The 22,927-nt window shown below is 32.3% G+C and overlaps 3 protein-coding genes across 5 annotated transcripts in view; 2 read left to right on the plus strand and 1 right to left on the minus strand.

Moving 5' to 3' along the window:
* Nucleotides 1-39: 39 nt before the first annotated feature.
* On the plus strand, nucleotides 40-8,373 carry LOC127701521 (cytochrome b5-like). Its single transcript, XM_052205419.1, has 6 exons — nucleotides 40-182; nucleotides 1,395-1,431; nucleotides 2,430-2,521; nucleotides 3,322-3,348; nucleotides 5,855-5,895; nucleotides 7,070-8,373. The coding sequence occupies exons 1-6, from the start codon at nucleotides 75-77 to the stop codon at nucleotides 7,152-7,154; spliced, it is 390 nt and encodes a 129-aa protein (XP_052061379.1). The 5' UTR covers nucleotides 40-74; the 3' UTR covers nucleotides 7,155-8,373.
* Nucleotides 8,374-13,627: 5,254 nt separating this feature from the next.
* LOC127701519 (sperm-specific protein PHI-2B-like) lies at nucleotides 13,628-14,316 on the minus strand. Its single transcript, XM_052205417.1, has one exon. It carries the CDS (start codon nucleotides 14,272-14,274, stop codon nucleotides 13,648-13,650), a length of 627 nt encoding a protein of 208 aa, XP_052061377.1. The 5' UTR covers nucleotides 14,275-14,316; the 3' UTR covers nucleotides 13,628-13,647.
* A 4,807-nt stretch (nucleotides 14,317-19,123) lies between these two features.
* The window catches only part of LOC127701480 (AP-1 complex subunit gamma-1-like), a 39,819-nt gene continuing 36,015 nt past the window's right edge, over nucleotides 19,124-22,927 (plus strand). The window contains exons 1-2 of one of the 3 annotated variants that reach the window (XM_052205356.1): nucleotides 19,124-19,204; nucleotides 22,028-22,127. In XM_052205356.1, the coding sequence (XP_052061316.1) occupies nucleotides 22,111-22,127 (17 nt within the window). In that variant the 5' untranslated portion in view covers nucleotides 19,124-19,204; nucleotides 22,028-22,110. Of the gene's footprint in view, nucleotides 19,205-19,335; nucleotides 19,509-22,027; nucleotides 22,128-22,927 lie in introns of those variants that run through there. The other 2 variants (XM_052205355.1, XM_052205357.1) reach the window with 2 other exon arrangements.

The raw sequence follows: 22,927 nt of genomic DNA on the forward strand, positions 1-22,927 counted from the left end.
TCTCTTCATCCGTTTCAAATTTTATAGGTTTTCTTACATTTCCGGGACATTCACGAAATCTCGACTTTTGCAAAATGTCGAAAGTATTTAGAGAAGCCGACGTAAAGAACAACACAGATAAATCAAAGACACTAATTGTCATTCACGATAATGTTTATGATGTTTCAAAGTTTCTTGAAGAGGTAAGGAACGATGTCCATAAGATTTTAGAGACTTGACATTGGGGACACATAATCATAAAGGTCAAGATGTAGGACAAATGAAACAAAAAGGAAAAGGATAATTTGTGGGTATTTCACCCTTTCTTTTGTGCTGACCAGTGGTGTTTTTGATGAATCTTAATCTCATGTTTTTATAATGTATTGTTTCTTTCAAAATTTTTAATTTTACAAGACACTTGCATGCATTCGTCATTACATAATAGACTTCTTTCATATTCATGCATTTCTGAATACATTTCCTATGTCACAATGCTAATTATGTTGTAACATAGGATCCAGGCCCCCCACCTTTCACGGGAAAAATTTGGTTGATTATATAGGGAATCACAGAAGCATGACTGGAGCGGCCCCCCCTTAGGTCAGTCAGCGGGCCCCCCTTACGAAAAAGTTCTGGATCCGCCACCGTGTTACATCACAGTAAGAACTGATTGTTCAAAAACACCATTTACACCTATTGACCTCAAGTCAACCGGTGTAACTCAGTCATAAAATACAACTCAGGATTGGTCTATGGACAACAGATATAAATTCTTCTTTCAAAACTTAAATATTATTGTACATTCATAGTAAAATCGCTACTTTGTTTTTAAATATTCTTTAGTCATTCTGAGTGATATATTTGCATGTGACAAACTGCAGGTCTAGATCATTCCATATTTTGACCTTTATATATTTACCATTACATCATACCCAACACTGTTAAACAAGTTACAGTTTGATTCTAAGTTAGAACAATGTAGAATAGCTATAATTTGATATTAACAAAATAAATATTAAACCAAAATCAACTACAAATTTTTAAATGATAAAATTTATCTTTTACAATAATGCATGTCAGAAGATGATGCAATGACAAGCAGTTTGCTTTATTATCCGTTTATTCATCTGGAAAGGGTACCTGGAATACCCCAAATAATACAAAAAATAGTTAAAATCCCAAAATAAAGTTGTAATTTTGACACTAAACTTGTTTTAAGAAAAATTGATTACCAGGGATTGTTTGAGGTTCAGTAAGAGTTTAAATATTTCCAGACTGACATGTAAATACTTTAGTCAAACAAAAGTGATAAGTGTACTTAAAATAATTAACTTTCTGTTCATGTTATTTGTTGTTTTAATGAGTGATTGCTTCCATTATGAATATGATTTTGATATTAATTTCCTTTATTTCAGCATCCTGGTGGAGAAGAAGTATTATTAGAGCAATCAGGTATTAGAAAAAATCATCAATATTTAATGATTAAAAAATGAAATAACTCAGGAAGTATTCAAATTTTTAAAAAAATCACTTCTTGGGAAACTATGCAGCATAATACTTTTCCAAAATATAATTCAGATTTTGTTTTATGCTCTTTGAAATTTTTTTAGGAGCATATAATAATCACTTTACCTGCTTGTGTGTCTGAAACAGATGGTAGCTTTTGTATAGTTTCCCTTATTTGATTTGAATGAAACCTGATTTGGTGGTGTTACATCATACAAAGTCTATCCAAATTATTTTTGCTAAGAATTCCACTCAAGCCACTGCTAGGGGCTGTCTTAAACCTGCAGTGAGGTGACCATTTTTTTCTCTGTGTTCAAAGCCTCACTGTGACTGAGATGAATAAAAATAAAAATGCTGTTCCTTTGCTTTTTGTGTGTTTTTTGCTCTGCATGTACTGATTTTGTGTCATAGATAGATACTCCATATCCTTTGTTTTTCTATTTTATACAGATGGAGGATATAGGGAATGGGAAAGAGACCTATTGTTTTTGGGCTCAACAGGTCTAAGGTCATATTCACTGTTATTAAAACTAGATCCTTTAAATATTGTATGCTGATGAAAGAAGCAGGAACTTACTAGAATGACCTGTATGAGAAAGACCTGGCCTTTACATTATACCATAGAGGGTGTTTGGGACGATTAACAAAACAGAACTAATTTATCCTTACCCATAGAGAACTTTTATACTGAGATAACTTGGTGTATTGAATTATTGAGTTCACCATAAAATTTGTAGTTGAATGAAAGAAGATGTGGGATCAATGTCAATGTGGCAGCAATCTAACAATACATGTTTACCAAAAATAAACATCTTACGGTCACCATATGGCATTTAATTTCAGCCACACACAAGATTTGTTTAGCTCTTAAAGACAATTTGCATTCTTCAAGATATATTTCACATATGAAAATATGAATGAATTTTTATACATATTAATTTAAGGTCGAGATGCCACTGAAGCATTTGAGGATGTAGGCCACTCAACTGACGCAAGAGATCTAATGAAAGATTACATAATAGGAACATTACATGAGGTTTGTTAAATGTAATCTGAAGACCAAGCTTTTGTAAATTTTAAGCCCTGTCTAAGATATTAGGGTGCATTATGATTTCTGGTCTGTGCTTTCGTCAGTCCTATATATTAGATTAAAGTTTGGTTTAAGACAGTTAACCATGGCATCAACTTGAAACTTAGTATTCATCTTTATTAATAATGATTATGATGTTAATTTTTAACATAACTATATAAACCATATTTAAAATTGAAAATGTGATAGTGTGAACAGGCATGGTGTTTTAAGGACACATATTTGGTTGTTTTTTGTTGTTTGACTGTCATATCACATAACAAATCATTTTTCAACATGTTCAAGAGAGATAGCAATACAAAAATAATCACTTATTTTAAATTGAGTGTAAACTCTGTTAGGTATACACATGAAATGCCTTTTATAATCATTGAAAATTTAAATCAGTCCAAATATTAATCTTGTCAGATATAATTGTCTGAATTAATGTTGGATGGAGCCATGTTAAACGCCCAGTGACAAATATTACATGCATATTAGGATGAGAACATTTTGATGTGATATGAATATAAACCCTGCTTTGTGCAGAAAATTTAATTGGATTTGAATTTAAAAGTATGTGAGAAATATACTATATCCTTATATTTTCATAGTTAATATAAAAAAGGTATAGATCTGGACAAATAAATCTTGATGCTTTTGTTTGGGATGTTCATGAAGTGATACAAAATATTAATGAAAATGTGATCAGTAAATATTTTACTGTCAAAACTTAAGATGATAAAATTATATTGGTTTTATTGCAGGATGATAGGAAATCCATACCAATAAAGGTTAGTTAGATTAATGTGTCATGTCGTGTGTGGATGGATGCATCCACAATTCACAAAGTTAGTGTCTTACTTGAATCCTATCATCTCATCACCAAAAATCCAACTACATATATACAGTATTTTAAGTCCCAAAGTTACAGTGTATAGTACATGATCTTAAAGACGTCCCAAAATGGCCTTTTTCATTTAGTTCTTTGTTGGGTACCAATAAGACAATATTTATTTACCTGTATTTATAATACACATACAGTGTTCTTGTTAGCCCAAAATAGAAGGGCGCCGCACCCTGGGTGCCCTCAGCCGCGCCCTGGGTGCCTTCATCCGCGCCCTTCTGCCCTGACGCCTTTTCCCCAAAAACCCTTGTGCCGTTTTGGTAAAATTGCCTTTTGTTTCATGGATTTCTTATCACAAAGTTAAATTACATATATGACACCAGGTGATTGCCCCCAGGTTAATAATGTCATTACAATCAATTACAGTGGATAAGACATCAAAGGTGTTAATAACTAGGTAATTTAATTAAGACAATGTACCTTTTTGTCATAAATTTGATGAATGTGTCAGCGAGTGATTTTAGCTTGGGTCAGCATTTTCGATCTCCAAGAAGAGTGTATAAATGAAGACTTTCATGACTTTAGAATAGAATTTAAGTCATCAAAATACAACTATGCCTTCACAGAAACGCTGTCGATCTCAACTTGTGAGCGACAAGCAAACATTAAACGTGTTAGAAATTAATTTTGGAGTTACTTCCCCTGTTTTAGCTTATTACAAATTTGTGCTCCTAAAATATTATCTAGTATTAAAAATAGGAATAAATTACCAATTAAATACAAAATTATTTAAGAATGTTACCTTAAGGATATTAACTGTCTTTGAACATACCAAAAAAAAATATATTGCAATTTATTTTTGATAATCATACTTTTAGCAATCCATGTTCTATACATTGTCAATTAAGAAATTTATGAGTTCAATTGATAGGATGATGTTAAGCTGCAATCCTACAAAAATGGGTAGTGTGAAGTTAATCCATCATGACATCAACTTGATGAAGCTTTACTAAATAATTCCTTAAAACAATGAAAAAAAGTTTTGAGGGCCAAACTCTAGCCGAAAATTTTGATATAACTCTGTCACATGTATGCTAAACTATGAGATGTTTAGTTTATGTTGTTTTTTTTGGAAAAGGGGAAGGGGGGGGGAATAGTAAGTTAATTTGCCTCTATTGGTTTATAGTGATGTGATGTATGAATGTGTATTGACATGTTTTATGAACATGTCGTATGAATTACATTTTCTAATGCAAATTTTTATAGAATAAATAATCAAAACAACAACTTATGCATCTTTATTAACAACATATACAGTAAAAAAAAAGAATGTGAACTCGTGATACACACAGAAACATAGACAAAAGAAATGAGCAGTGCCTTTTCCTTTCATAAAAAAGTGCCCTGCCCTCTACTGGCACCTTGCCCCTTTTGATTTCTAGCTGGAGCACATGTATTACATGTAGCTTAAATTTAAAAATTTTATAATGTTTTCGTTTTAGCCAAATATATGACAGGTTTTTTGTCACATGAATTAGAACAAATTTAAATTCCAATAACAATTACACGTATAAAGATGTTCTTGACCTTTTCCACACTTGGATACGTCTCCAAGTATTTTAGACATGGTTTAAATCAGTTTATAACATAAGTTGCAATAAAATACTGTGATTTCCAAGTCAAATAAATACCAACATTTAAAAAACACTGTATTTTGACTTTTCTGACGTCAAATAACAATAAGTAATGTGAAAACATTGTCACTGAAGTTGTTTCAAAACACGGAGAAATATGTAATATCTTGGATTTTTACAACTTTATTTTAAATTAAAGTCAATGTAATAATAAGTAGAAAGTATTCCAAGAATTTAAATATCAAAATATTTAACTCCAGACAAAACAACTCTGATAAATAGGTATTGTGTTCTTCTGTCACTCTTTGATTATTATTTTTTAGAATTCCTGATTTTAATTAGTTTATCATAATATCATCTTATCTGCACAAAAAACTATACAAAACATTTATGCTGAATTGAGATCTGAACATTAGAAAATATTGCGGATTCATAATTGTTCTTGTGATACTAATTTTTGGTTGATTTTGTGGGGAAAGTGTTTAACCAGAAATTTAAGTGTTCAACAAAATACAAATTTCCTATAGGCTTTCATGTGGAATTTGTTAAACCCATTAAATAAAGTATCAATAAAAAGAAATGAATCTACAGTTACTCTCCCCTTCTTCTTACAATGCTGAGAGAGAGGCTGAAGATACCAAAGGAATATTCAAACACATAGGTCAATGACCAACTGACAACACCATAGCAAAAAACAAAAAAAACAACCATGAGACAAAACAACAGCAAAGGAAAAACATATATTTATTGTGAATGTTAATTCACTCCAAACATTAATCTTTATTTTGAATATTTCTTCATATTTGACATTTCTTTCAGGAAAATACAACAATAAACGCACCTTCATCAAACCAGGGGAGGTAATTATAATAATTAATAATTTAATTATTGTATCGTACTAAGTTACTAACTGCCCTGCATTTAAACATTTCAGTATATATAGCAGTAGGAGTGGGAAGAATCCTATTTGGTATCAATATTAAGTACATTATTTCAAGTTCAAGAATATATGAGAAAGTAAAATAAAAGTAGTTTTGAGAAGTTTTTCTTATAAAGGATTAACATATACACTTCAAATAGCAACAATAGAGATTTTGCTTTTAAACACATTAAGGCCTAGATAGAGCACATGGTCTGACAAACTAAATATTCAAGTCATATAGGTTATTTATTTAAACAAACAAAATGTTAAAGATCTATCTTTTGTCAATGCATGCCCTAAATGTTTTCAGTTAATATGAAACTGATTGTTTTCATTGAATTTTATTGACAATTATAATATATTTTTTCATTCCTTCCCTATCTATTCATTCTTTTAACTATGGCAATGATTTATTGTGATGATGGCCATTAAATCTTAATATGAAGTTTAACCTAGAAATAGAGGCTTCATCTAATATACTCTTTTGAGATCTTAAACTTTGAAATAAATGCTTGTGGTGATTGATTTTGAATCCATTATAAGATATATATTTGGTCATGATTCCTGGGGGCCGAGTGGTCTAAGTAGTCGAACTACTGTATCACTAGCCTGTCAACACTAAGGTTGTGAGTTAGAATCCTGAACGTGGCAGGTGCACTTGACCCAACCTTAATTGACTAAGATTTTCATTTTTCCTACTGGAGGTTTGTGGTTCTCTCTGGGCACTCCGTCTTCCTCCACCAATAAAAACTGACTGACATGAAATAGTACAATAGTGCTGAAAGGTGCGTTACACACCAGTTAATGAATCAATCAATGACGATTCCTTGTTTAATCAAGCAGATAATCATATGCTAGAGTTAATTTTTAACAAGAAGAAAGGTAAAATGAACTATTGACCTTGATATCTTTTGTCTTTGTGTTATTTTGTCACTGTATCATTGATGTATACCCCAGGTCTTCATTTATTCATACCTGTTTTTAAGATTTCAGACTTCTACTTTTCGTATGAAATATATGTTGCTATAATTTTGTTTATGAATTGTCAACTTAGTTCAAAACAAAAAGAACAAAAAATTTGTTTAACATCACATAATAAATTTGTTTTTCAGTGCCTGGACAGGATGGCTGATTCCATTTGGTGTGGCATTGGCTGCAGCTCTTGTTTATAGATACTTTATGTCGCAAAACAATTAACAAATGCCATATTTCAGCTTTATAGTCATAAAAGAAGAATGCATGTATGGATAGTAATGTAAATTGTGAGGAAATATTGACGGTTGTTGAAATTATTTATTATGTAAAGTTCGATTAAAATATAGGGATCAGTCATTTTTAGCCTTTTTTTATCGCTTCTCTTTTCAGACCATTGCCTTTTTAAAGAATTCATTTATGCTTTCAAGATAAAATTAGGTATTAATGGTGTTTTGAAAGATGAACCTGAATGTCATTAATGTAACACATTTTCATTTATTTTTTTGTACAGAATGTGCAAAATTATGATCATTAACAATTTTACCAACACAACTAAGGAAAAAACAAAAACATTCATGTTATCATGAGGAGAATTTATCAGATGTTTGGTTTAGCAGCATAAATAGATTGTAATTTAATCTTGAAGCATCTTTTAAAGAACTGTGAACATTTGATTATTTGCATAAGTTTATCAACTAGAATATAAGTAATACCATCACATTATCATGATTATTGGCTAAATTCTATTTGTGTTGTAAACTGTCTTTAATGATAGAATTTTTGTGCATACTCTTATAAAAGTTACTTAGAATTTTATATATTATCAAGTATAATACATTTGTATTAGTATAATACAATTTATTTAAGAGATATATAATACATGTACCAATAGATAGTGAAGTATACAACAGTAACAGCTAAACATGTGTTGTTTAAATTAATAACATATTTTTCCTTTTTCTTTCTGTTTGAAGGGAAAATCTGCTATGAAATTCATTTATTATGTGGTTAAGATTTTCGTCAAGTATCTTATTGAGGATTGCAAAAGAAAATACATAAAGATTCTGTTCATAATCCAAAATAAACAGTTTAAAACATGGAAAAATGTACTTTATCATTAATTGTGCTGATTTATTTGCCAATATTCATTAAAATGGAGCAACTTATAGCATATTTTATTCAAAAAGTGAATAATTAAAAGATTGAAAAAAAATCCTTCTTTGTGCTTTATAGTTGTGCATTATTGTAGCCTTCATGTTTGTAACACACATTAACAATCGGTTGTACTGTGTGATGTAGGTAGGATGAAACTTGTGTATTTTTGTATCCATTCCATCACATGTATTGAGATAAAAGTAAGAAGCCAATTGAGTTGTATGTGCAATTTCATTATGAAAATAACAAGCAGAAATAATACTTTACTGAAGGCTTTTAATTTAAATGCAGAGTTATTAATTAGTTCAACCCAAAATGTTGGAAAATGAAAATCCTTAGTAATAAATTTAATATGTAAAAATAATGGCTTTTATATGCCTGAAACATTGTTTGTAGGTACCAATTAGACTTTATAGTTATTTTTACCTACATTGCCAAAGGCAAAGCAGGTCTAGTAACCGCTCGAATCTTTCCGTCCATCCAAAAGACCTTGGGTAGAACACTTTCATCAAAGTTTTCTTAGCTTCTATGAAAGGGAATGATTATTTGGTCTTCAGCTTGATAATGCTGAGTTGTAATCAGTAAGCAATTTTTTTACATCTGCCCTGCAGCCCCTTCCTGTTTGCCATTGTTTGAAATTTTACACCACTCATTGTACAAAGAATATTTTTGTCAAACTTTACTTGGCTTCTATCAAGGGGAATGGTTTAATATTTGGTCTGCAGCTTGATTATGTTAAGTTGAAGCGAGCAAGCAATAGTTACATCCATCCTCCAGCCTCTTCCTGTTTGCCAATAGTTTGAAATTTTACAGCACTCATTATAAAAGGAAAATTTTTCTCAAACTATTCTTGGTTTGTACTGAAGTTAATCATTTTATGTTTTGGCTGCAGCTCAATTATGTTTAGTTGTAATGAGTAACATTTTTTACATCTGCCATGTAGCCACTTCCTGTTTGCCGATATTCGAAATTTTACAACACTCATTGTATAAGGAAAATTTTGTCACATTTTTTTGTCTTTAATATAAGGGAATGATTTGTTATGCTTCAGTATTCATGTTACCTAAAACAGCTACATGCAGCGATGCTGGGGCAGACCCAGTATTGGTCTTGTTGGATACTGCAACGCTGAGATTTTGGGAGAATTGAACTAAAAATGTCATACAAGTATCACTTTTGCATTATGCCATCAGACCTTCTCTCTGGTGTCAGACGGTAAATTTTACAGAAACATCTGTGTTGTCCAGTAATGGTGGACAATTAGTGATAAGACATGATGCAATGCTTGCATGTATAGATCAGGAGCAAGCGAGGAATAATTGTAAAGAGGGTCTCGGTCATTATATCCAAACCATTTTTAGAATATTTAGCCTTGTAGATTCACAGACAAAGAAAGAATGTACATCAATTGTAATGCAAAACTTCTGGTAATATGTATTTCAATTGATAATCAAATATGAATTCCTCAAGAATTCTTAATTATTCTGCAGCATATTTCTAGAAGAGAAGAAACTTTGACTAATCAGAACCAAATAGTTAAGTTCTTAATCCCATCAATAGAAAATAAGAAATTTAAAAGAATTGGCATAAGAGTAGCAGAAGAGTTTATTTCCCAAAGGCTTCATTAGGAACCAATATCACTCTGTACCTTACATATATATAAGAGTCCTAAACGGGTTATTGACCTTTAAATGGTGAAAATTGACAATTTGTTTTGTGTTTTGGCAGAACTATAGTAGATAGGATATCTAAACAGGATAAATGCAAAATAAAATATACAAATAGATATGAAATGACAAAAATTGTCATTAACTTTGAATAGGAGTTATTGCCACAGGAACTTCTTTCATGCAATGGTAAATGCCCCTCATTCTCCCTTTCCACAAGGTAACAAACTCATTGTGGAAAGAAAGAGGGAGGGGTCTTTATCATTGCATAAAAAAGTACCTGCAGTTATTGCCTTTCAATGACTATTTTTGTCCATTATTTTTTTTTTGCTTTAATCTTGAAAGCTACAATAGATAAAGATAAACTTTTAAAGCAAACATTATCAGCTAGACAAGAACTACAAATAAGTTATAGGAGTTATTGTCCTTCCATAATGATTTGTAACCCAATTAGTTGCTAAAATCTCAAAACTATGGCGGTTGTAGCATTTACAAGGTAAACTTTTTGTAATAAGCTGTTTGTTTCAGAAGGTAGAAGATCTAAATGTTTCATACTTAGTATACAGATGCATTAATTTATCCATTTGGCATATATCTATTATCCTTAACATCAGTTTCATGGTTCAGCAACTTCTAAAATACCATAGCTTTTTCATCACATGAATTTCTTGCTTATTATGAGTTATAGGATAGCACAATTTGGTATCTTAGATTCTTATAAGTTCCTCGTGTCTTATCAGGCAGGATTCACCTGACCTTGGTCTCATTGCTTTTTAAATGTCTTGGTGCACCAGTCTTGAGTGTTGGAGGTCGTGGGTTCAATCCCCAGCTGAACAAATCAAAGATTTTAAAATTGATATTTGCTGCTTCTGTGATAAACACATGGCATTAAGGAGTAAGAGTAGACTTGCTGCAATTCCCTTTCTTTTATTTCTTTCTTACTAATTTATATGTTTACTGTTAACTTCCAGTATACTGATTACCCTTGGAGAAAGAATAACCAGGAAGATTTGGACACAAGTGAAGTAGAAATAAAGCCAATTCAGACAATATATTTTAAGTGCTAAATTAAGTGACAATTTGTTAATCCGTTTATCTCACCTTTTACCTTTCTTTGTGTTTAATTTATTCAATTGTTAAAAATATGTTTGTCGTAATGGAAACCACCTTGACGATAAGAAGTTAATCCGTTGGACACTAATCCTTTTCTATAGATACTGTTTTATTTATACTTTTGTATGTTATTTTGAAATCAGTTTAGGTCTTAGGTCTGGTACTGTCCGGACCTTGCTAATAAAGTTGAAAGTATTGGTATTCCGTCTTTGAATTACTATAGCCGGAAAACCCCCGGTTATATATTGGTGGAGGACCTGGGCATGTCAGTATAATGGTAATCTCCTAGTTTAATATAGCAGTAAAATTGTTAAAGGGGCAAAATTAAAAAAATATATTAAGGAAGGGACATGTAGCAAGTCTAGAGTAAGAGCAAAGACTGGTTGGTTAGGATTCAGAATAATGTGCCCAAATAAGTTGATATGTCTTCCTGCAGACTCTTAACTGTGGCAGATTTAGAGTGCTTAGAAATTTTTGAATGGAAAAAATATTTGTTTGCATTTAATTGTCAAAAAATTTTGCCTTGCTATGCTCACCGATATCTCGTTTCTCGTTCTTTATATAGATTAGACCGTTGGGTTCCCTGTTTGAATGGTTTTACACGAGTCATTTTTCGGGCCCTTTATAGCTTGCTGTTCGATGTGAGCCAAGGCTCCGTGTTGAAGGCTGTACTATGACCTATAATGGTTTACGTTTACAAATTGTGACTTGGATGGAGAGTTGTCTCATTGGCACTCATATCACATCTTCTTATATCTATTAACATGTTCTCATCTCGAATATACCTTCAAATTGTCTCTGGACTTTAATTATCGTTATCTTTATCGGCATCATCATCATCATGTCATCCAAAAGCAAATATAATACAATAAAATTGAGAATGGAAATCGGGAATGTGTCAAAGAGACAACAACCCGACCATAGAACAGACAACAGCAGAAGGTCACCAACAGGTCTTCAATGCAGCGAGAAATTCCCGCACCCGGAGGCGTCCTTCAGCTGGCCCCTAAACAAATATAAATACTAGTTCAGTGATAATGAACGCCATACTACGCTCCAAATTGTACACAAGAAACTAAAATTAAAAATAATACAAGACTAACAAAGGCTAGAGGCTCCTGACTTGGGACAGGCGCAAAAATGCGGCGGGGTTAAACATGTTTATGAGATCTCAACCCTCCCCCTATACCTCTAGCCAATGTAGAAAAGTAAACGCATAACAAGCCCATACGAAAAAATATAAACAAGCCTAAATTAAAAACAACGTCAAACCTTGTATATATATTAGACCCCTCTACCAAGAAATTTGTTTTGCATACAGACGTATAAAAATTGCGGTTTTTATCCAACACAATTATAGGTTTGAACGTTGTTTTCAATTTAGACTTGTTTATATTTTTTCGTTTGGGCTTGTATTATATTTGCCTTCGAGTGTATATGATCCGTTCATCCTATTTCGACTCTTCCAAATTCAATAGTCTATCCTTAATTGAGGTAAATTATATGGCCTTCCATATACCGTTTCGATTCCTAACATCACCGAAGAGACATTAATTGTCGAAATCCGGATATGGTGTATTAATTTTTGCGCCTTTTGTTTGCGGTATACCATCTTTTCCGCAAGTTTATTGTTTTCTGTTTGGTGGTATTAAATGAATAGTTTAGATCCGGTGATCCGTTTATTTTGCAATCGCCAATGGCAGTCAGCAGGGTATAAGAACATCCGTTGTTCGACCTGCTAGTCAAATGCGTTTTGTTAAAATATACTTTTGTTGAATTTACATTTTATTGACAAAAGTTGTAAAATATGATACTTGTAAAAAAAACATTTATTAAGGATTTTTCTTAGCCAAAATGGATGTGGAAAAGATATATGAGGAGAAAATTAGGGTAAAATATAAATTTCCCTTCCCCTTATAAGAAAAACAAACTAAAGTTATGGAGAATGTGTTGAGGGGGAACCATTCTGTTGGTATTTTACCAACAGGATATGGAAAAAGTATTTGTTGGCAAACAAATTTTCAAAGGACAATAGAGCTACGTTTTCGCAGCTAGCCAAAGTGATACCGGTATACATAATTCAAAATAAAAATATGCGATTTACAGTAACCAGTTATTTATATATATGTATTACCTTTTGAAATCTAAATACAGAGTGTGGCCTTAAGTATTCGTCACTTGGGATTTTTCATTATATATTTTATATAAAATTACGTTTTTTTTAAATATTATTTTGGGGTAATTTATAGTTTGATTTTAAATAACTTGGTACCGATAGAAGCAGAATTTTCATAGGTTTATTTGTTTGTTTGGTTGTATATTTGTTGTGGAGCATTTTTATTTTCTCGCAAGATAAACACAAATATTATTTTCTGTAAAGAAAGTTGCTATATATTTCAACCAAATTAAATTGTAAAAAATTACTATACATGTTCATCAAATAAACAAACATTCTTTAGACAATTCTGTGTCTTTCAAAACCTTATTTGTAAAAGTCGAACGAACCATAAATGCCTTCAAAATAATTTTGAAAAAATGTGTGTTTATACGAAATATATAGGAAAAAAAGTAGGTGAAAAATATTTGTGGCCATGTAGAAAGAAGAGTGGAAACGAGAAGAGGATTTAACCAAACGAAATTGATGTCAAACGATCAATGGCAAAGTTGTCTTCAGATTTGAGTATTTAATTGTTTACTGATACAACATATAAGACTCTTTTTGGAAAAATTGGTTGGCCCTGAAAAGGGCCTTTGGTTTTCTTTAATCTGTCGATTCAGGTCTACTTCTTAGACTTCTTTGGAGATTTCTTGGCCTTCTTTGGTGATTTCTTTACTCTCTTCTTTGCTGGTTTCTTGGCGGCCTTCTTTTTAGGAGATTTCGGCTTCTTTGATGTTTTTGCTTTTGACTTCGACGACTTTTTAACTGCAGTCTTCTTTCGCGGCGACCTTTTAGCCTTGGCGTTGTTTGACTTGTTTTTGGGTTTCTTTGATCTCTTTTTCTTTGGTGACTTTGGTTTCTTTGACCTTTTCTTGGGTGAAGCTGGGGCTTTACCAACACGGAAGCTACCAGTTGCACCAGATGCACCAGCGGATGATTTTGGTCTGACTAAAACACCAGATTTCAATCCCTTTGCAAAGGCTAGTTTCATGGCAGTTCCTAGACGAGCTGCACTAACCCCTTTGTTGTTAGCTAGGATGTACTTTCTGATGGCTTGGGCAGATGATCCCTTCTTATTCTTCATTGCATTGATCGCAGCAACAATCAAGGATAAAGTTGTTGGCTTCAGGGCTCCACCTTTTGCTCTTGGCTTTTTTGGTGTCTTTCTGGTCTTCTTGGCTGGACTCCTCTTTGGAGATTTGCTCCTACTCCTAGACCTGGATCGTGAACGTCTGTTTGGGCTTGGCATCTTTGTTACTTTTTTTTTCTCTTATATGTTACTTTTGCTGACTACTTGATAAAACAAGAATGACAAAATTCCTGCAGGTGCTTCGTTTATGTTAATAACGCGGACGTGATAGAGAGCACCAAGAAAACTGACACGGAAAAAACATGGAAACATGGCCACTTGAGTATATGTGCTTCCTAGTTACTTTTGAATGGTGGAAATTCTTGTGTGAACCAAAGGATCCTGAATTTATGGACGTAGAAACCATTGGTAGGATCAAACCTTGTATTCCAAAACAGATAATGAAAAGTTTAAACGCATTTCGTCCTAAAAACAAAGGTTGAACTTGAGTTTGTTGGTAAACAAAATGAGTGTTCGAAGAACTTGGTGCTCAAACGGGAGTAAATCTGATACTTGAAGGTAGGAACATGTTTTTTTATATTTAATAGATATCCAAGATGCATTGCATTTGCACTGCATCAATATCTGAATGCGTGTATAACGGTATTAGACTCTTTAAAATCCGAGGTTACAAGATCCATCAAAATGTCCGCCATGTTGCCTTCAGAAACCATAAAGGAAATCAAGAACAAAAAGAGATTCTCCGTCAAATTAAAAAAGGGAAGTGCATCCTGGCTTAAAACAAAAGAGGCCAACACAGCCAGCTTTAAAACAAATCTTGGCCTTAAACTGGCCTTTTCAATAAGAATTTAAATACATGTGCGATCACAGGCACTACAGAACGTCAGAAGAGACCACAATCATACTTTGGTGTTTGTTGCGGAACCGTAGCTCTTCTAGGTCCTTATGATAATTTTTGACAATTTGCGGACCATAGAATCCGTAGTTCTTTGGTACGCTAATTGTCAAAAAACCATACGGCTTTACAGTTAAAGGTTCTTTGAAGTTTAAAGACCAAAGAAAAGGACTAGAAATTCACCAACGAAAATGACAAATAAACTAAGTAGACCCGGCTGAATCAATATGGTGCTACAGATTTAAAATAAACGTCCTTTTCAAGCAGTTGTTGTGTTTGTTTTTATCTTATTTTCTTGCTGGGACATAATATATTGTTAGTATTCTCAGTGCTCGAAACTCATTTGTTTACCCTGGTGGTACAAATGAAAAAAAAATGGGCCACTTCTTTTTTCAGAGAATCAAATTTTGGTTGCCCAAATAGAATTTTAATGGCCCATACAAAATGCAGCAATCTTTTATTAAAGTTTATTAAATAAAATGCATAGACTTCTTTCCCAATCATGACATCATAACCATCCTCCTCGAAATCAGTTTTCCGAAGGATACTAGTCCCAGTTTTTTGTTACCGTAAATTTCATCTCGTGATTATATTCGTTCATTTTAAGTTCCGTAAAGTACAACCCAAAAAGAAAATGTCTCTATCTTTTATTTCAAAGGTTATTATTTTACTGTATTCGATGCAGGACTGTCAGTGTGACACACAAAATTCTTTATAAAATTCAAATGTAATGTTAGAGCGCTCTTCTAAAGAAATGCAAGTAATTTTATTTTTAAATTTTCATTGTCTATTTTTTGTTCAAACGAATTCTTGAAATAATCTTTTCTGCAAGATTTATAACAGAATATTTAGATGTATTTAGAAATGACCATAAATATAATATTTTGAGAATAAGATTTATCTGCAATAAACAGTTATAGCATTTAAACATCTTGTAAGCATTTCTTAACCGGAACACTTCTAAACTGTTCAATGAAATCTAAGAATCTCTCTTCCGTTATGTCACTGTCCTATTCCTGTGAATTATTTTTCCGGTTCTAAGAACAAAACGTGAAATTTGCCATATCTACAAAATTAGCTAGACTGCTTATGACGTCTGGATGTGTACTTATTGATATTTAAGTCTTGGGGACATGATTAATTCATTTGTTGTAATTGGCTTTGAATTTGCTTTTAGAAACTGTGATTTCTCTTTCATCCGAATGATTTTGAGCTTCCCATATCATGGCAATACTTAAACTTTACCATATACACATTAATTTGGGGAATTGGGTTTGAATTTGTGAGCTGTTAAGTAATTATAATGTAATAAAATCAAATTTAAACACCAAAAGAAATTTGATAAAGAAAAAGAGGATTCAATGACCATGCAACGTTCCTTTGAGTTAAGCATGTGACTTATTGTTTAACAATTCATTTAGATATTTCTAGAAGTTATTTTCCAAAGTCGACATATTGCGTTTCGTAAGGACAAATCAATAATAACCATGTAAAAATTATTTTACTATAATTATAACTTCTTAGTAATTTTTACTTTATACTTTGAACCTTTAACCCCGTGAGCACTCATTATGGAAATTCCAAATGATTTAAAAGCGCTACTAGCCACCATGATGTTAAAGAAGGAAACGAACCAGAATGGAAATTTACCGCTAGTTCTAACCATGTTACAGTTCAACTCATCTGGATCAAGGCCAAGGACCCGGACACCACATCCAGGAACCCTAAGCTGGTCCTACAAAGGAAACAGAAGCCTCCATCTACCAGGAGACGAAATGCTCAGCGTTTCACCCAGTGGATGGACTCCAAAAAAGCCGTTGCTTCAATTGCTACCCATGAACCTACCACCAGTACAAACGTAGACAACATCTGACAAGCGCAAGCCAGGGGCACAGTTATTGGTATATTTTTTTATACCACTCACACCAACAAAGTATCGTGGAGAACCAACATCAAGAGTTAGACGGACATTGTCACCAGTCAATACAGCTCACAGAAAGCATGCCATCGCCGATACTTCTATACTCCATCCAAATCTAGAAGTAAGCGTTGTAGGATAGATTTTACAGAGGGGTTAGACATCGATGTATATATCGATACCAAACTCAACCACCAGCTTTGCAAATTTTAGGGGGGGCGCACGCCTGCCACGCCCCGCCTGATGATCCGCCCCTGCGTATGGTCGGTCCATATGAGTATATACGCAGTTGGTCATGATTACCATATGATTGAACAAGTCACGGCAAAATTTCATTTTTGAAACTCTTAATTTGTGTGATATGCACCTTTCGAGTGAACGTTCATCGTGTTCATCATATAAACATTAAACATTAAACATATTTTATTTCCAATTCGGAGCCCTTGTGGGGCATATACAGATACATACATGGTATGTGAATTGAATGATCCAAATAGAGGTAGCAATGATATAAACTATGTTCTGACATATGACGTTATTTTAGTAGTTATATTAAATGATTTAAGTACAGTTTAAATCTTTTGTATGATGTCATAACACAAAATGTTTACCGTGAGAAATAATATGTAAACATATATTAAGAATGTCCTTGTTTCTCACTTCATAAATAGTTTGCATGAAATTTGCAAGTATACATAAAATGGTTTTGTCTTTATTATTGAAAACCAATAAAATGTTTGCCAATTGTTAACAATAAATCTGACTTTTGACATATTAAATTGAATAATTTTATTTGTCACTTGTTGACGTTCATTGGCATATATATATATATATATATATATATATATATATAGACTTGTTTATATTTTTTCGTTTGGGCTTGTATTATATTTGCCTTCGGGTTTATATGATCCGTTCATCCTATTTCGACTCTTTCAAAATTCAAGAGTCTATCCTAAATTGAGGTAAATTATATGGCCTTCCAAATAACGTTTCGATTCCTAACATCACTGAAGAGACATTAATTGTCGAAATCCGGATATGGTGTTCAAAAATCTTTGCACCTTTTGTTTGCGGTATACCATCTTTTCCGCAAGTTTATTGTTTTCTGTTTAATATTAAATTTATAATTAAGATCCATTTATTACATCTGTGATCCGTTTATTTGGCAATCGCCAATGGCAGTCAGCAGGGTTTAAGAACATTTGTTGTTCGACCTGTTAGTCAAATGCGTTTTGTATAATTAAAATATACTTTTTCACATTTTTGGTCTTTTGGAAAATGTTGTTTGTGCTGTATTTAGACCCCTTTAACAAGATATATATATATATATATATATATATATATATATATATATATATATATACACTGTATACAAATGTTGACAGATATGTGTTTGTATGGCCTATGTATAGTCAATGATTATTGTCAAAATTGGTATCAATCCTGTAATTTTGGATTTTAAACCAATAAAATATCTCATCTTATCTTAGAACTTTTGTTTTTTATAGTGATTCGTCAAATCAAAAGTTGCTGCCTTTCCTAAGATATATATCCCCTTCGACTGAAAGAAAAACAGATTTCCCTATTTTTGACTATTAGATGATGGAAATGATAATACTCATGGTATTTGAACATGCCAGGATAAGCATTATAGTTATATGTAATGATCTTAATGAGGTCATTAATCGGATATTGATTCCGATTTCAGAGTCAACTTTATTTTTTAATAAAAAAATATGACATAAAAAAAAAAAAAAAAAAAAAAAAAGCCATTAGATACACCCAAAAAATTATTTGTATATAATTGTACATAATAACTTTTACATATATATTAGAAACGCATGTCTACTAGTAATGATCGTGTGATCGGTAATGGATGTTCAATGTTTATTTTTAACCATGACACACTTGGGGATAGTGTGGTTCTGTACTAAAGGTACTATACAAATCCTTGTTCATACTTAATAAAAAACTACATGTACTACGTGATAATATATGTGGTAGGTGATACACGAGTGAGATTGCAAGATTTTAATTTGGAAAATGCAGAGACGGCATTACAAGCATATTTATATCACTTAAAAAAATACATAAAATAATTTATAAGTGCATTTTTAAAGAAACACAAATGGCGGGCAAATCAAGGGTAGATAATAGCGGAACAGGTGTCACTGTAAAATGACGTAGCGTTTGCCACATTGGCACTATTTTTCTTCCGGTGTTTGTACACTGTTACATCCGGAATTTATAATTATAATTTACATGGACAGAAAGTAAATATTCCATTTTTAATTCTACATATATCTTATTTATGCATGTATCATATGTACTAACATGCCAGTTTATTAACAGAACCATTAATGATATAGCGATCTACTTTATTTACGCGTAGTTTGTTCTTCGGTCAACAGCCATATTGATAGATTTAGATGACAAGATACCTTTTTTCCTTGACAATTTCCGGTCTGAAAGACTGATTATTTCTAGATTTGGGAGATTTTAAAAGCAGTCCGTATACTTGATAGATAAACAAATACCAGAATAGACAGAAACTTTACTAACTGTCAAAATGATGCGGTAATTAGATTTCTACCTGTTGATTAATGATGTTGACCCTCCTACCTAGCATAACCGGTCGGCGAACTAAATTTTAATTAAGCTTTTAACAAATGTTGCAGCCATGGATTTTTTTTTAAGCCCACCCATTTGGCATGATTTGCTCACATTGATATAGTACAGTGATAGTGGTCCTAACGACAGTTATGTCTGGTATGGATGCTGATTGGTCATTGTCTTCTTTAACATGTTAATAATAACATTTTGAGTTGCCAAACATATAAAAGAAACCACTTGCAGGAATCCTGCAATAATAATATTTTGAGTTGCCAAACATATAAAAGAAACCGCTTGCAGGAGTCCTGCTCAGATAAATATCACAACAAGACCTCTCATTACTACATTAGATGGTATCGGGTCCATTCTGGCGTTCACCCTAATTACATGTTCGCCCTTGGTCCGTTCACCCTGAGTCCGTTCGCCCATAGAGTCCATTCGACCAGGGTCAGTTCGCCTTAACTTTTATAAAAAAAATTATATTAATGGTTTAATTTAAAGTTTTGTAATCTTATTCAGATATTTAAATGGTAAATATTAAAAATGTATCTAAATTTTCCAAAGGTTTTTGCTTTGGAGCATTAATCAGGCTAATTGGCTTTATTGTTGCATTTTCATTCAGAATTACTTTTAATGACTGTTGATTGTAAATAAACTCGTCTTAGATACCAAGATTGAAACTTTTACGCCAGACACACGTTTGGTCTACAAAAGACCATCAGTGCCGCTCGAATCAAAAAAGTTAATTAATAAGGCCAAATAAAGTGCGAAGTTGAAGAGCATTGAGGACCCAAAGTTCCTAAAAGTTTTGCCAAATACAGCTAAGGTAATATATTTCTGAGGTGGAAAAGCCTTAGTATTCAAAGTTTTGTAATTTAGAATACTGATTAGATATGATTACGATGTATTTGGTCTCACTGATTGTTGTAGTTATTGTTTTTGATGGATTAATAATGAAATTGTTTTTTATTTTAAATAAACAAGTCAGCTTGGAATGAGTTAAAACAAGACATTAAAGCCAAAAAAAAATAAATGTCTGTTCAAGGATACATACTTTAAAAAAATAGGGTAGGTAGGTCGGTATTTCCGTTTTATTTTATTTTTTTTACATGATTTTGAGTCGTGCGATTTCGTCTTGTCATGGTCTGAGTTAATCATGGGCCGAGTTTACCCATATTTTTAATGATTGGATTATATCCCTTTGTTATTGGTTGGAAAAAAATGGCGGCAAAGTGTTTATTTCATCACACGAGTCGCGAATTTCCTTAAAACAGCTGTCATATTCACGATTGTGAACATTGGGATGTATCAGGCAATTGATTTATATTATTGGCAACACTAACTTCACTTTTGACATGAGTTCAGTTTATTTTTCACTTTACGACAGAAATAAAATGACTAAGGGTCGGCGCTCAAAAGTAGGGTCGGTCGGGTAAATGTAAACAGACATATATTTTTTTTTGGCCTAAAGGGAAATTGTTTTCGTCGCTTGGCTTCTTTGATCTCAAGGTGTTGAGTGAGTTGGATCTTGTTATACCTGTTTGGATTGTATTGAATGTTACAAGGTTTCAAAAAAGATAAATTCATACAGATAACTTGGTCTCCAGTTCCTGAACACTTCTTCTTCAAAATACTGTCCACATTCAACATGATGAATATTCTGGCAAGAATATTCAATGCAAATCACAATAGAAAAATCATTATCTGGTAGCATCAATACAACATAAATCCTCGTCTCATGGGTTTTCGTGCTATTTAGAATGCATTGTGACGTCACAATTTCCATTGAAAAAGCATGCATAGTACGAATTCATATGACGTAAGAAAACGTATGATCTGACCAAATATTTCAGGTACTAGAGCGAATGCGAATCAGGGCGAACGGACTCGGATTCTCATTAGACAGTACTTCTCAGCTCGTAAACATTTCCAAATTCTGTAAGACCAAAAACAAATTTTTGTCTTTTTCATGTCTCCTGAGCGACCCTTTGAATGCCAAACACCAAAACCCTTTCACTGCTTTGCAAAAAATAATTTTTACAGCGTTCACTTTTTTAGTAAAACGATCAATGGTTATTGTAGTTTACTACCCACTCCTATATTTGCTTATTGTTAATTATATATTGAGTAACTTTGTCTGTTCTTAAGATTTAAATGGACTCTTCAGGGCTTTTTTTGTGAATAGGAAAAAACCAAAGGGCACTTATGGTGTTTGTAATTTAAAGAAATAAAACATATCCATTCCTCCTTTAGTTTATAAAACGTACATTTTAATATATGCTAAATAATGGTTAGTTATATGATACATTTTGTCTTTTTTTTCGCTCTTTGCCGTTTTTTTCGATTTTTGCATAAACACAAGTTGTTTCTTTACTCAAAAAAAATTAAATATAGTTTACGGTCCTTTTGTATAAACATTTAATGCATGTGAGAAAGTGGTCAAGGTGTATTAAGTATTATATGTTTGCTTCTGTGACTTTTAGGTATATATCCTGCTAGTATGATTCTTGCATGAGTTTGTTAGTAAACCTGTTGCAGTCCATTCAAAGAAAAACATTCCTGCAAAATGTCAACCATTATCAGGTAAAGGAATTCTGTGTGATATGATTATCTTTCTCTTGTCATAAGAACAGTCAAACTATGTTTGTACACTTTAAGATTGGTTAAAAAGCTTTTTATTGATCAGACATTTTCGCACAACGAAATAAGCGTGCTCATAATAAACACAAGAAAAGGGGACTAATTTGAAACCTTCTGGTCTTCAAAAGAAAATGACTGAACAGAAGCAGCATTTCCATAATCAATTATAACAATGTTATCGATTATTATTTCTGCAGCTATTACCGGTATTAGTATTGAACTTTTCAATTAAATGAACGCTATTTAAGCTTCTTTATAGCTTACATTGACGTATTATAATGCATTCATAATCATGTCAATCAGAATAAACAATCTCTAAGAACTGCTTGGACCTTTTATACTGTGTTCACTTTCTGGCATGTTTTTGCTGGAGTAATGAAACATTTTACCAATTTCTTTCTTTTTATTATGAAGAAACAACTGTGCCTCACTGGGCTCAGAAAAAAATAGATTGTACATGTCTGTATTCATGTAGCAGTAATTAAAATTGTTAAAGACCAACATAAGTCACAACTGAACTTAGTATAATTGGTCCCGAACAATTATATTTGGTGTTGGTGTAAATATTTTCTATAATTTGCTAACTGTAATTTTTCATATTTTAACACCATTAATAATTCATATACATGTATACCTCACATAATTATACATGCTATTTAGACTAGAAGTGAAAGAGATTGCTCAGTCTTTGATGAATGCACATCTTTTGCATTTGTGAAAAAAGAAATTAGAATAAATCCTTA

This window comes from Mytilus californianus, unplaced genomic scaffold, assembly GCF_021869535.1.
Source record: "Mytilus californianus isolate M0D057914Y unplaced genomic scaffold, xbMytCali1.0.p SCAF_5, whole genome shotgun sequence".
Taxonomy (NCBI): Eukaryota; Metazoa; Mollusca; class Bivalvia; order Mytilida; family Mytilidae; genus Mytilus; species Mytilus californianus.

Coding starts and splice junctions, on each gene's coding strand:
- LOC127701521 (XM_052205419.1), top strand. CDS start 75: ATGTCGAAAGTATTTAGAGAAGCCGACGTAAAGAACAACACAGATAAA. Junction 3,349..5,854: donor GGAAATCCATACCAATAAAG/GTTAGTTAGATT, acceptor CATTTCTTTCAG/GAAAATACAACAATAAACGC. Junction 5,896..7,069: donor CCTTCATCAAACCAGGGGAG/GTAATTATAATA, acceptor TTTGTTTTTCAG/TGCCTGGACAGGATGGCTGA.
- LOC127701519 (XM_052205417.1), bottom strand. CDS start 14,274: ATGCCAAGCCCAAACAGACGTTCACGATCCAGGTCTAGGAGTAGGAGC.